At 38.7% G+C, this 13,335-nt stretch overlaps 1 protein-coding gene across 2 annotated transcripts in view; it reads right to left on the bottom strand.

Annotated features, from left to right (window-relative positions):
• LOC124133715 (UDP-glucose 6-dehydrogenase-like) overlaps nt 1–13,335 on the bottom strand; it is a 75,568-nt gene that overhangs the window by 39,900 nt on the left and 22,333 nt on the right. The window contains exon 1 of one of the 2 annotated variants that reach the window (XM_048387611.1): nt 6,560–6,613. The exons of the other annotated variant lie outside the window; for it this stretch is intronic. Coding sequence (XP_048243568.1) covers nt 6,560–6,567 — 8 coding nt within the window. The 5' untranslated portion in view covers nt 6,568–6,613. Of the gene's footprint in view, nt 1–6,559; nt 6,614–13,335 lie in introns of those variants that run through there. 2 annotated transcript variants of the gene reach the window in all.

Genomic DNA, 13,335 nt, shown 5'->3' with positions numbered 1-13,335 from the left:
GGGTCAGCGATACAGTTACCTGTATTGCGATAATTTTGAGAGCTAAAATGTTGGACAGTGGTTGACACTGATGGTGTATGTAGAATCCTAGTTTCTACATACCACAGAAAATATTACGATGTCAGTCCTTCCGTGAGAGAAAAATCACTTCCACATTTCCGACATTTTGGCAATCAATTTTGAAGGGAAACATCACTTGTGTATGATTTTCTGTGTACATTTTAGGATAAATGATACAAATAGTAATGAAACTTGTACAAAATATCAGTAGTTTCAGTTATGGTTTTTAGATCGTTGCTAGCCTGAGGTAACGAGAACCCATCTCACAGACATACTATTCAATAAGACAAAAGATATGTCTATATAGTTTTATGGATTGCCTTGAACTATTTAATTTAAGTAAATCTGACATCAAATATATTAGAATAACATTCAGCAAATACTTCAATTTAGACTCATTAAGGATCAGTCGCCATACAAGCTCGTCTATAAGTGACACCATAATCTCTTTCCAAACACCAAGTATATATGTCAACAAGATTAGTGCCAGTCCAACAGGATTAACAGGAGCACACCCCACTGTGTATCAACCAATCATATTCCTTTTTATTGTTCTAAGTTTTGTTAAATACATACAGAAGCAAAATGTTAAGCAGAAGGGGTTTGCCGCTCATACCAACAGACCTCTCTCCCACAGCCCAGAGGGTTGTACCGACTCTCTAAGGCATCCACAGCTTTAGTTAAGAAATTGTTCTTTGTTCTTTGTTAATTGTTCTAATTATCCCCAGAAAACCAGCATGCCATTCGGAAGGTTTTGTACCTCAGAACAGAACCATAATAATTTGGTGGAACTATCCGGTATGACAGACTTCTTAGTCTGTCAGGGGCAGGGGGGCCAAGTCGTCTAAGGTGCCGCGATTCACTGTGCAGAGTTGTGTGGGCACGCCAGAAACCTATGATTCTGGGTTCGAATACCAGTTCATTCCGATTATGTTTCTAGGTTTGTCAGCACCCTACCTGTGCTCATGGGTTTCACTGAAGTGGTAAACGTCTGAGACCTGCATTACTTCAGGCTTTCCTCCCATATTAAGCTGTGATATAACTGGAATACTGTGAAAAGCTGTGTTAAACCCAACTCACTCACTCACTCTGTCCTTTCCCATACCTCTTTGCTGCAAGACATATGGTTCACAATCCTGTAGGAAGTGACAGTCGCTTATTTAAAGGATATACTACCTTCCTGAAGACCAATCACCAAGAACAAAGAATGGCATGTAACAAGATTGAAGAAACAAAAAGAACCTCTCCGATCAAGAACAAGAACAAGTTCTCCAATCACAAACCTTCCCTGGTTGAATATATTAGCAACACTGCAAAAAGAATTTCCCCTTCAATATTTTCTTCCTACCCAGGACCACAGAAGTATACATGTCTATCCCACAGAGATCCGACCACAGCCAGCAGATACTGCACCATGTAGAAACCGCCTCATGGGCACCTACAAGATGGACACTGTGTACAAGGTATCTCATTGGGACTTACTAATTTGTGTGTACTTACATGGACTCAATCCAGGATATATGATGTGTGACTGTTGATAAGTGCAACCAGGTATGTTTGGTTAAAGCCAGTATATTAATGCCAAAATGTGTCTTTCCAAAATTTATTTTTGTATGTGCGCAATATACTCTAAATTACATCTTTAGTCAAGCTAGATCTTTGAAGTTATTGTGTAGGGAATCTTTGAAATGTCCCCAGGCCACGCCAGACATATAGATACAGCTAGGGCCCAGACAAACCTAAGCTGTAGGGTTATCGAGTCACACCTTGAAGCTAGACTTGTAATTTCAAAAATTGAAACAACAAAATTTGTCTTTTGTTACAAGTTATTAATATGCACAGTTTGGTACAAAATTGAATGTATTGTCTAGGACACATATGGATATTGTATGTCAGTATTAAGTAATTAACAGCAAAGCAGTATTCAGCATTTCAGAGTTTTGATGTCGGAATTTCGGATTATTATTTTTCTTGGGCATAGCACCCTCAATATCTGTGCAAGCTCCGTCAAAGACTTTGGGAGAGCACCCATTGTACTAAAAGGGGCAAAAGTACACACAAGTACCGTTTGAGTCGCGCGGTAAAGTTAGACTCCTGGTTTTAAATTTCTTTCTGCGAAATATATGCTGAGATGTTTAATTGGTACCTTTTATGACATTACTCATTATTCGGCACAGAGTCACACTGCCAAGCCAGAATCCTGAATTCCGAGAACCTTCAGTGACATATTTATTGAATCTGTGCCAAGTGGAAATTACCTTGTAGTGAAATTGCACATTACAAAGATCACTTGGTTAGTTTTCAAACTGGCACTAAATCAAACTGGCTAGAGGATCACTTTCATACCGTCATAGCATAGGTAAATTTGTTGCACCAGGGTTTAAACAATATCATGAAGTGATCTGAAGTGAATATGTACTCATTTGCTCTGTTGTTTCTGTTGGTGAAAAGGTTCGCACATATCAATTTGGACTCGTGTAAGCTTGGGGTCCAAGATTCACGGAATGGAGGGAGTGAGTGAGTGAGTGAGTTGGGTTTAACGCCGCTTTTAACAGTATTCCAGTTATATCGCGGCGTGTCAGCTTAATGTGGGAGGAAAGCCCGAAGTGATGCAGGTCTCAGACGTTTACCACTTCGGTGAAACCCACGAGCACGGGTATGGTGCTGACAAACCTAGAAACATAATCGAGGCGAACCGGGATTTGAACCCACAATCATATGTTTCTGGCGTGCCCAAGGGACGCAACTCTGCACAGCGAATCGCGGCGCCTTAGATTACTGGGCCACCCGTGCCCCCGGAATGGAGGGAAGTTGTGATAGCAACTGATTTACGACAACCATTGTCTGATTTAATTCCAAAGGCTAATTACCCTGGATCCATGGTATCTATATGCCTTGAAACACTTAATTGTCATTATTTATAAGATGCTAATCCCAACTGTTAATCCCCATTGTATTGTACATCGACTGTCTGCCATCCTGAACGAGATGTGCAAGTATGTCACTGTCATGAATTATTGTTTACATTTATTAATGACTTATTGAGAGAGAGAGAGAGAGAGAGAGAGAGAGAGAGAGAGAGAGAGAGAGACACTCTCCTTTTCCCCCCAACTGTCATGTCAGCCGTCAGAACCTCACAATGAAGGTATATATGTTATATAAGCATGTGATGTATAATACATAGTTGTTTGGTTTCAGCGTATGTCTAAGTTGGTATTTTTGCTAGCCCAAATGTCTTATTGTTCATATGAATGGAATGTTTAATAATGCGAGCAAAGACCACTTGCATTTTTCGCATTTAATTCACGCTCGCGTTAATTTCAAGATTCACAGTATACACTCTTACTTTGTGCCCCAGTTAAAGTCAGTCAAAGTGCAGTGTTCCATGGCTTTCTGTGCAAGGGTCGCTCCATGTTGGGTTTATAAGAACTGTTACAAAGCCGTGTGAATACAGCTATTGTGCATAATGGTCTATATGTACGTTCTGCAGCATTGACTGCTTCGTGTATAGAAGCTTGTATTATCTATGAATGGATTCTCTGTTGTACAAGAATTTGCAAGGGCGAGTGTTTTGTTCCACGTTGTCTGTCGCCTGGGTAACTAACGGGTGTCATTAGATCAAGAAAGGAGCTTGGCAGAGTAATAAAGGGAGATAATCTTTGCGGTCTTGGGTCATTTTATTTTTAGGTCCGGGGCCCAAGTATGGATTGTTGGAACAGGTATTATTGTTCTGTACACAAGCTTCAAAATGGCGAGCTGGTTCTCTTGGGGGAAGTAGTCAGCAAAGAGCCGGAGTCACAGCATACTTATCACCATTTTATTTACAAGAACAACTAACAATGAACAATTGACCCCAATCAGCGATAACCCTGTTGTTTATATTACTGGCTTCATTCTTTGTTTATGTCACTGCATGACTTCATCCATGATTGTCGTTACTACCCTTGTGTGTCCATAAGAGGCTTCTCCACTCCAGTGTAACTACGTCTAATATCTACTCTAGTGTATAAACATTGCCTCCTACCTGTATATATACTTGCCAACCATACTCTGAATATCACTTGCTTGATATGACGGTGTTAGAACCTACACTGAAACGTTGCTCTTAATTGTAATAAAGACATTGTTCATCCATAAATACTTATCCTTACTTAGTACTCCAACTTCTTAATGCCAATCAAAGATTATGTAATTCAAGTATTTTCACCAAAATGATGTTCTTTCATTTTGATCGGACGGGGCCATATTTGGCATATTTACAAAGTGAAAGCTTCTTTTACCAGAATATATACATTGGTTACTTTGACTGCTTATAAATAGATTGTACAATGGCTACTGGACAGATATCATATGGCAACTGGACAGATATCATATGACTACTGGTGATATCATATGACTACTGGACAGATATCATGTGGCTACTGGACAGATATCATATGACTACTGGACAGATATCATATGGCTACTGGACAGATATCATGTGGCTACTGGACAGATATCATATGACTACTGGACAGATATCATGTGGCTACTGGACAGATATCATATGACTACTGGACAGATATACAGCAACTGGACAGATATCATATGACTACTGGACAGATATCATATGACTACTGGACAGATATCATATGGCTACTGGACAGATATCATGTGGCTACTGGACAGATATCATATGACTACTGGACAGATATCATGTGGCTACTGGACAGATATCATATGACTACTGGACAGATATACAGCAACTGGACAGATATCATATGACTACTGGACAGATATCATATGGCTACTGGACAGATATCATGGCTACTGGACAGATATATGGCTACTGGACAGATATCATATGACTACTGGACAGATATCATGTTGCTACTGGATAGATATATGGCAACTGGACTGATATCATTTGACTACTGGACAGATATATGGCTACTGGACAGATATCATATGGCTACTGGACAGATATCATATGACTACTGGATAGATATATGGCAACTGGACTGATATCATTTGACTACTGGACAGATATATGGCTACTGGACAGATATCATATGGCTACTGGACAGATATCATATGGCTACTGGGCAGATATCATATGACTACTCAAAAGGTCCACAGAAAGATAAAACACATTTTTGACAAACCACTCATCAATTAACTCAAGTTTCATTTCTAATGTTTGATTTCCCCCTTAAAGTGGTCTTGAAATTACAGAAAACTACCAGACAGACAGCGCCAGACAGGTTAACAACAAATACCATCTCTAAACAACTTTTGGTATGATGTGGCCGGGGATCGAACCACTGACCTGACACTCTATCCATTAACCACAGAGGCGGTCCTGCTCATGAACTAACCAATGCTAAACATCCAGTACAACGAATTATTCCAAAACCAACATAATGTCCTTTGGTGTCATTTAATTTTTGACTCACAGTTTACACACAATGAAAACAAACAAACAAAAAACACATTAAAGATCACATACCCTACACTCTCCCCTAAGTCTCAACATTTCAATATGGCTGGCAATAAGAAGTAGCAACAAGTTGCTTTCAAAAAACTTAACTCATAAAAAGAAATTATTTGTGAAAGTTGTGGCACAGTAATAAAATTCCCAGACAGCTAAACTCTGCAGCAGACGAGTCGTAGGCGAGGAATACATGATTCAGCCCGGCCACTGTGGCACCAGCAAGTGGCAACATGGTGCTTGCCCCACACATCTCAAATGTCGACCACGTTCACTCTTTATTCCCTTGCACTATTAACTGAAAAGATCATTCAGTGCTTCAAAACCTGTTTCCACAATAATAACCACAGCTTCTGACCCCTCCAAACACACACGCACACATACTTAAATAGTCAGTAAGAATTGTATAGACATACAAAGTGTTTTGTGTATACCCAGGGTCATATATCTATTTACAATCATTTCACAAGCTGAATTAGGACATATTTGTTGTCAAAACATCTAACAAATTTTTTAATAATAACATGTTTTTTTCTCCCGATTTGCCAGTCAGTTTAGAATCCGAGATACAATTGTTGCACTATTAGGCTCACCATATAACACTGCACATACCACACTTGGGATGCACTGACTAACATAATCAGTTAAACCTTTAAACAGTGTTGAACATCTGTTAACAATATTGACAATACATTTTGTATATTTCATTACATTTCATATCTAATTTCTAACTGTTTCTTCATAGTTATCATTCCAGTGACAGCTTGTCACATCGTTACACAGAATATAAGCCCTTTGAGGACTCAGGGTAGCAGGGTTTATCCTAATGTTTGATGACTTTATTTAAAATTTCATTACTTTATACTAATAGATTAATTGTAGAGTTACCATGTTCCAAGTGACCACATTTGACAACAACAAAAACCTCTCTCTCAACTTGAGAGAAATCATTGAATAGATGAACAATTTGGAAGAAAGTGACCAAATTAACACATGACATCTTAACGTGACCAGATTCGGATTACTCACCAGTGCATGTTGTATGAATGAGGAGCAGACGGCCGGGACTACTGCTGACACACGGCCGGGACTACTGCTGACACACGTCTGCCTACACACTGTCCTCGTCCAGTCAGGCTATGCTGTTTCAGTCACCGTGGCACTCTCTCTCTCACACACACACACACACACACACCTAGCCTTCCTCTTCAATGGGAACACGCACCATCTGCTAACAACGTGTTTGAAAAACCCAGTTGAATTTCCTCGTCCTATAAGCTTACAAGGAAAACACACAGCACAGTTGTAGTGTGGGGCAGTCGTGAAGGATCAGAGAATTGATGACACAGCACACCTCGACAGTGAACCCAAACATCAGATGAGGCTGTTAACAGGTCCCACACACCAGTGCAGGGTGGAGAAGTACAATTGACGGATACATTGACTATTATTCAACAGGCCACTGAACCAGATTCAAAGTTTGTCTTGTCTTGTCTTGCTCGATGGGAACTTTCACAGTGACTATAGTATAGTGACTGTTATCATACCCGGTTAGACTCAGTTGAACCAGAAAATTGTTGAAAAGCAATTAGTTCAAGGTAGGGAACACATGACTGATGGGAGTTGCTTATGTTCTATGGGTCAATAAGTAGTATTATTGCTATCATGCTTGGGTGTGTTTGACACCTAAAGAAGGATGTATCAAGTAGTACTGGTAGTTCAAATGATGGGTGCAGTCAAAATACCATAACCTTTATTTATAAATATTATTACATGTTATAAAGTATTTTATCATGTTTATTATTCATCTGATTTCTTTGGGAAAAAGGCAAAATCTTTCGGTACTGACACAACCCAGGGATTTATCCAGAATTCTAACCTAAAAGTGCCCCTGGCAAGCATTTTAAGAAAAAAATTGTTATTTTAAATTGGGATTTATCTAAAGTTCTCAATTGAGAGGTATTTTACCACTGTATTTTGAGATAGCTTTATCTTATTGCTATTAAAACCTCTTCCTAAAGCAACATGGAACTCTCTACCTCTTTCTAATATCATAATCAATTATCAATCACACTAATTGGCACCATGTCTAAAAATATATAACCCCCAATTCAATCGAATACCAATGACATATATTTTTTATATACCATTAAGGTTATTATATTTTAAATTACAGTTTACAATAATTGTGTATTCAACAAAATTATAACATAGCAACTAAACAATGTTTACATCACAGTTTTTAGAATGAGTGAGTGAGTAAGTTGGGTATAATCCTCTTTTAAAAGTATTACAGTTCAATCACAGCGTGCCTGCTGAATGTGGGAGGAAAGCCTGAGGTGATGTAGGTCTCAGACGTTTATTACTTTTGCTAAACCCACGAGCATGGGTATGGTGCGGACAAACCTAGAGATATAATCAGGGCGAACCGGGATTCAACCCCATAATCATAGATTTCTGGCATGCGCAAGGGACACAACTCTACTCAGCGGATTGCAGCACCTCAGACGACTCACTGGGGCCACACATGTGCCCACATTAAAATTTAAGAAAGCATGTTTTCATGTTAAGACAACATTTTTATCACCAGACTATACTCACAGAAATTTTGCTTAACAAATAACTTTGGTCGGTCAAAATAAAAATAGAAATTTCTGAAACAGTTTGGGTGAGTCAATTTTGTGAAAAAATAAAAAAGCTGTATGTTGGATGAAGCCAGACATACAGTGGGGATCAAAAAGTTGGATGAAAAGGATCAAAACAAGCTAAATGGATACTAATAAAAATGGTCTATTGCTTGATTAGATCTTCATAGGCAGATGGGATGTAATTAGGGATGGCTGAAAAGATCAATAATCATTGATTGATTGAAACAGCTGGTTTGACAGCCGCATCACCGCGGAAGCTAATATTCATAGAATAGTACTATTTTCAGTCATTGTCGGTAGGCATATTTAAATAATTATATCTACAATTACAGGTTACAAAATGCACAGATGCGGTTACTACAATGTTCAAAGGATGTGTGTCAATACATTTTGTGCCAAAAACATGATAACAATCTACAAATGGAATGTATTTACGTTTTGGAGACAACAAAGAGCTTGGAATTTTGGCGCTTTTATATGTACGACTGTGATGTCATATATTTTGCGTTACAATGTGCGATATGACGTCATAATAGTGAATGCGATGTAGAGCGAAAGCCTTGCAAAGCTTGCTTTGTTTTCTTTAGGAATTCCCACCTCATGTTAGCTTACCAAGTTGCCGTGCTTATATGCTTTCAATGTCTGTCATATGTTCAAGTGAAGTATTATATTCACCATATTTCGCCATATTTTGTTCGGTGATTCTGTAATTCAGAACGATAACCCACTCAAAACACTGGACTCAACCCATGCCACTTCACTCAGTATATTTGCTAACACCAAAGAGTTCGCGCTTTATTTAGTCATGGTGGGTGGGTGAGTTTGGTTTAACGCCGCTTTTAACAGTATTCCAGTTATATCACGGCGTGTCAGCTTAATGTGGGAGGAAAGCCCGAAGTGATGCAGGTCTCAGACGTTTACTACTTCGGTGAAACCCACGAGCACGGGTATGGTGCTGACAAACCTAGAAACATAATCGGGGCGAACCGGGATTCGAACCCACAATCATAGGTTTCTGGCGTGCCCCAGGGACGCAACTCTGCAGTGCGAATCGCGGTGCCTTAGACGACTGGGCCACCCGTGCCCCCTATTTAGTCATGGTATAATGAAGATAAACATACTGTGTTTTCAATGTAGAGCTAGGTTACCTGCGCGTTCGGTTCCAAATTCAATTTAGCGGGGGTTAAATCTACAGGTAACCTAGCTCTACATTGAAAACACAGTATGTTTATCTCCTAATTACCTGTAGTCGTTAATGTGAATCTGCGGTTTAAGTCTAACATATCATGCATACCTTGCATTACCTGGTTGTAGTCACTCCAGATTAATAACAGTGTTACTTTCCGATCCTACATTGAAACGTTGCTTAATGCAATAAAATAATAATAAGGCTATTCATATAGCGCAAAATCCACATCACTGAGGGACATGGTCAATGTCCAAATTCAGCATATGTACATATATACAACAGAGAGGGGACAGTAAGATAGTAAATATATACACATTCAGTTGTAGAGTTCAAAAAGGTATGTTATGAGTCCAGACTTAAACAGAGTGGTACTAGGTGCACTATTGAGGCTGAAGGGAGGGGAGTTCCACAGAGAGGCCCCAGCATGAGAGGATCAAGCACTGAAGGACTTTAGTCTGTATTTTGGTACAGACAGAAGTTGGTCGTTTGAGATTTCTGGTAGACTTGTATTGGAGAAACATTTCTTGAAGAAAGGCAGGGCCAGTGTTATGAAGAGAGTGGTGAACGAGAGAGAGGATTTTAAAATCGATCATCTTGCGGATTCACAGCCAATAAAATGTACAGGTTTTCGAAATATTTACCCAAATCATAATAATGATGGACTCCCTGAATAGAATCAGACCTCGGCAATGCCGGACAAGTCCATTTTACGAACAGGTGGGTTGAGTTTGGTATTTTCCGCATATTCTATCGTTTATCTGTACCTTTGTTCCATATACCGATTGTCATATCTCTCCCACTTTTGGATGCGATCGTTAAACCACGGGGTTTATCTGCGTTGCCCAGCTACAGCTGTAGGGAACAACTTACTCAACACTTCCCTCTCAAAAATAACGTTGTCCAATAAATGAACTTGCAAGTGCATATTCCAACCTCCAGAAATGACCTCATGATGGAACAATTTTGTATCATGAAACAAACCATGCTTCATTGTTCTTTGCAATGTATCGCATAGCTATCTTATATGAACATATCAACATACATTTTGAGAAGTCCTCAGTATACACAGATAAAACAAAAAGCAGCGCTAACAAGGCTTAGCAAAGTTCACATCCATTTTTGATAGAGAGAGGTAGATGGTCTAAGCCAAAGATAAAAACTTATGAAAGAAATGAAAAAATGATGTCCTAAATATGAACTTATCAGACTACAGTATTTAATGAAAAGCACATAGAATATTTCAGAAATGATGAAATATATCAGCACATTGCAGGACACTCCCCACATATTTTATTTAAACTATTAGCAGGTTTATGTGCATTCCATTCAATATTCAATTTCAGCAAAATAGATGTACCATAGCTTTACCTTGAAAATCAGAAGATTTATCTTCTCAATAACCCACACAGCGGGTGTTGCCTGCAGGCCGGAGCATGCATACTCACAAAGTAAGCACCTGTTGTCATTACCGTCATTGTAGCGGGACACTTTTGTCTGGTGCTATCTGGTTTTTCCACTTCAATGCTGTCAAATTACTTTGAACAGTACAACTCTCTACCCTTAATGGAATCATCAGGTTTAGCAAATTGCCTGAGTTATAACTCATGTTCACTGAATATATTGAAGTCAGTATAAGGAAAAAATAAAAATGACATTATGTTATTGCAAGAGCCTGGGAATTTCCTTTAGCCAAGCTTAACCACAGATTGATATGAATCTCATGATATTCTTTTAGCCAAAATGTGAACAGTGACATAATGCATTGTTTTGAACCAGGGGTGTCACGATAAATCGAAATATCGATATATAGCTATTGGTAAGCACTTTAAGTCAATAAATCTATTGTTAAATCAGTTTCCGATTAACAGTATCAATTTCAGTTAGGAATATCAATAGTTTCGATTGTATTTACCATATCAATAAAATACATGCTATTCAAATCTGTTTTTCGTTTGATCATGAGTGGTAGTAATTAACACAATAATTTACATATTGTGGAAGATTCTTTTTCTTAAAATATTACCATTAGAAAAAAACATGTCATATCTCAAACTTTACTTTTTATTTGTTGTTATGATTATCACATTCAAAGGAAACCTCAGTTCCAAGGTTTAATTCATCTCTAAAATCCATCTAAAATGATACACTGAAAACTATCGATATTTATCGCAATCGTTGCTTGCAATATCAATAGTCATCGCAATAGTTTCTTTCAATATCAATAGTTATTGCAATAGTTTCTTTCAATATCAATAGTCATCGCAATAGTTTCTTTCAATATCAATAGTTATTGCAATAGTTTCTTTCAATATCAATAGTTATCGCAATAGTGATTTCCATCCCAATAGTCACCCCTATTTTGAACTAACATGGCACAAAAGCAAACAGTCCTTTAAGTTTTATTGGGGAGAATCATTCAGAGATGTGCCAGCTGTATACTGGTATAATTATACTGAACAAAAAAAGGTAGGGATCATGTGTATTTTCAATATTTTGGCTTAGTGAAGACTGAGAACACAATTTCATAAATATCCCCCAAATATTCATGATCCCCCCAATATTCATGATCCCTCCAAATATTCATGATCCCCCCAAATATTCATGATCCCCCTAAATATTCATGATCCTCAACTTCTCCTGTTGAGTATAGTACACATATATTTGTCCTGACTTAACAGGACTAGCTGCAACAGCTATTGTCTTTCCAGTCAGTAGTGTCCCCCGCTAAGTGGGTAATCAGCCTCCAGGGGCAGACTCCGCGACACAGCCAGGAGTAGAGCGGTACACGTTCACAGGGACAACCTCATCACTTTAAATATTCTGATGAAAGACACGATTGACATTCCATTCAATTACACAAAAACAAGAGAACTCGGGAAGAAAATCAGAAAACTGTAGCATTCAACCTTGTAAGTATAAATTATCAGTGAGGTAAGAAACCTTGTTTGTGATATATCATCACTGGATAACAGGTGGTTAATTTGTGGGCTGACGAAATATTGACTGGACCAGTATTTTTAAGTTCTTTGTTTGTTGTTTAACGCCGCACTATTAATACTGCCGTGTGAGACGTCATAACATCATCACATGAAGATTCTGGTTAGAATTGGTCTTCAGCAACCCATGCTTGTCATAAGAGGCGACAAACAGGATCAGGTGATCAGGCTCACTGACGTGGTTGATGCATGTCATTGTATCCCAATTGTGTAGATCAATGCTCATGATGTCAATCATTGGATTGTCTGGTCCTGATTCAATTATTTACAAACCATCGTCATATAGTTTGAATATTTCCAAGTGCGGGATTAAACAACACAAACAAACCAAGGAATCAAGGGAGATAATCATGACACTTCTTACTCTAAAATTTAACTTCAGCAGAAACTGTTTATTCAATGCAGAAACTTAATTTTAACAAACATAATATGTTAGAAAATAAGGAAACAGATTCATAAGAGCGGCGTCAAACCCAACTCACTCACTCACTCTACTTCCTACCAATCTGCACAATCTAAGCTTTCTTTTATTATTTTTGTTCACAGATCGGCAGACACAAATATAGGCCAATTCTAAGAGGATCTGAGGTGAAATTGGGTTTAACATCGCATCCAAGATTATTGCACTTATAAAGCGACGTGCAATCGCGTGCGTGTGGGTGTGTGGGTGTGTGGATGCGTGAGAGCATGTGTTATAGTGCTAGCTCACTGATATACCATGCCGCAGTTTAACATGAATACCCCACTCAGACACAGTATGCCGACTCCGAGTCGACCAGTCCTTGTTTTAGACCCTTAATGCCGAGTGCCAGACAGGGTAACAACAAGTACCCCGATCAAACCCCGCTCTGCAACTAAACCATAGAGGCGGTCTCAATTCTAAGAACAGCCATGTCATCTTCTGCCAGAATCAGTAAGAGATAATGGGGCCAAAGCACTGTAGCTACCATCTCAGTTACATGACGGCACAAG

Source organism: Haliotis rufescens, unplaced genomic scaffold, assembly GCF_023055435.1.
Source record: "Haliotis rufescens isolate VD_foot unplaced genomic scaffold, xgHalRufe1.0.p SCAF_7, whole genome shotgun sequence".
Taxonomy (NCBI): Eukaryota; Metazoa; Mollusca; class Gastropoda; order Lepetellida; family Haliotidae; genus Haliotis; species Haliotis rufescens.
The sequence above is the reverse complement of the archived record's forward strand: the minus strand, read 5'-3'. Positions and strand labels throughout refer to the sequence as shown.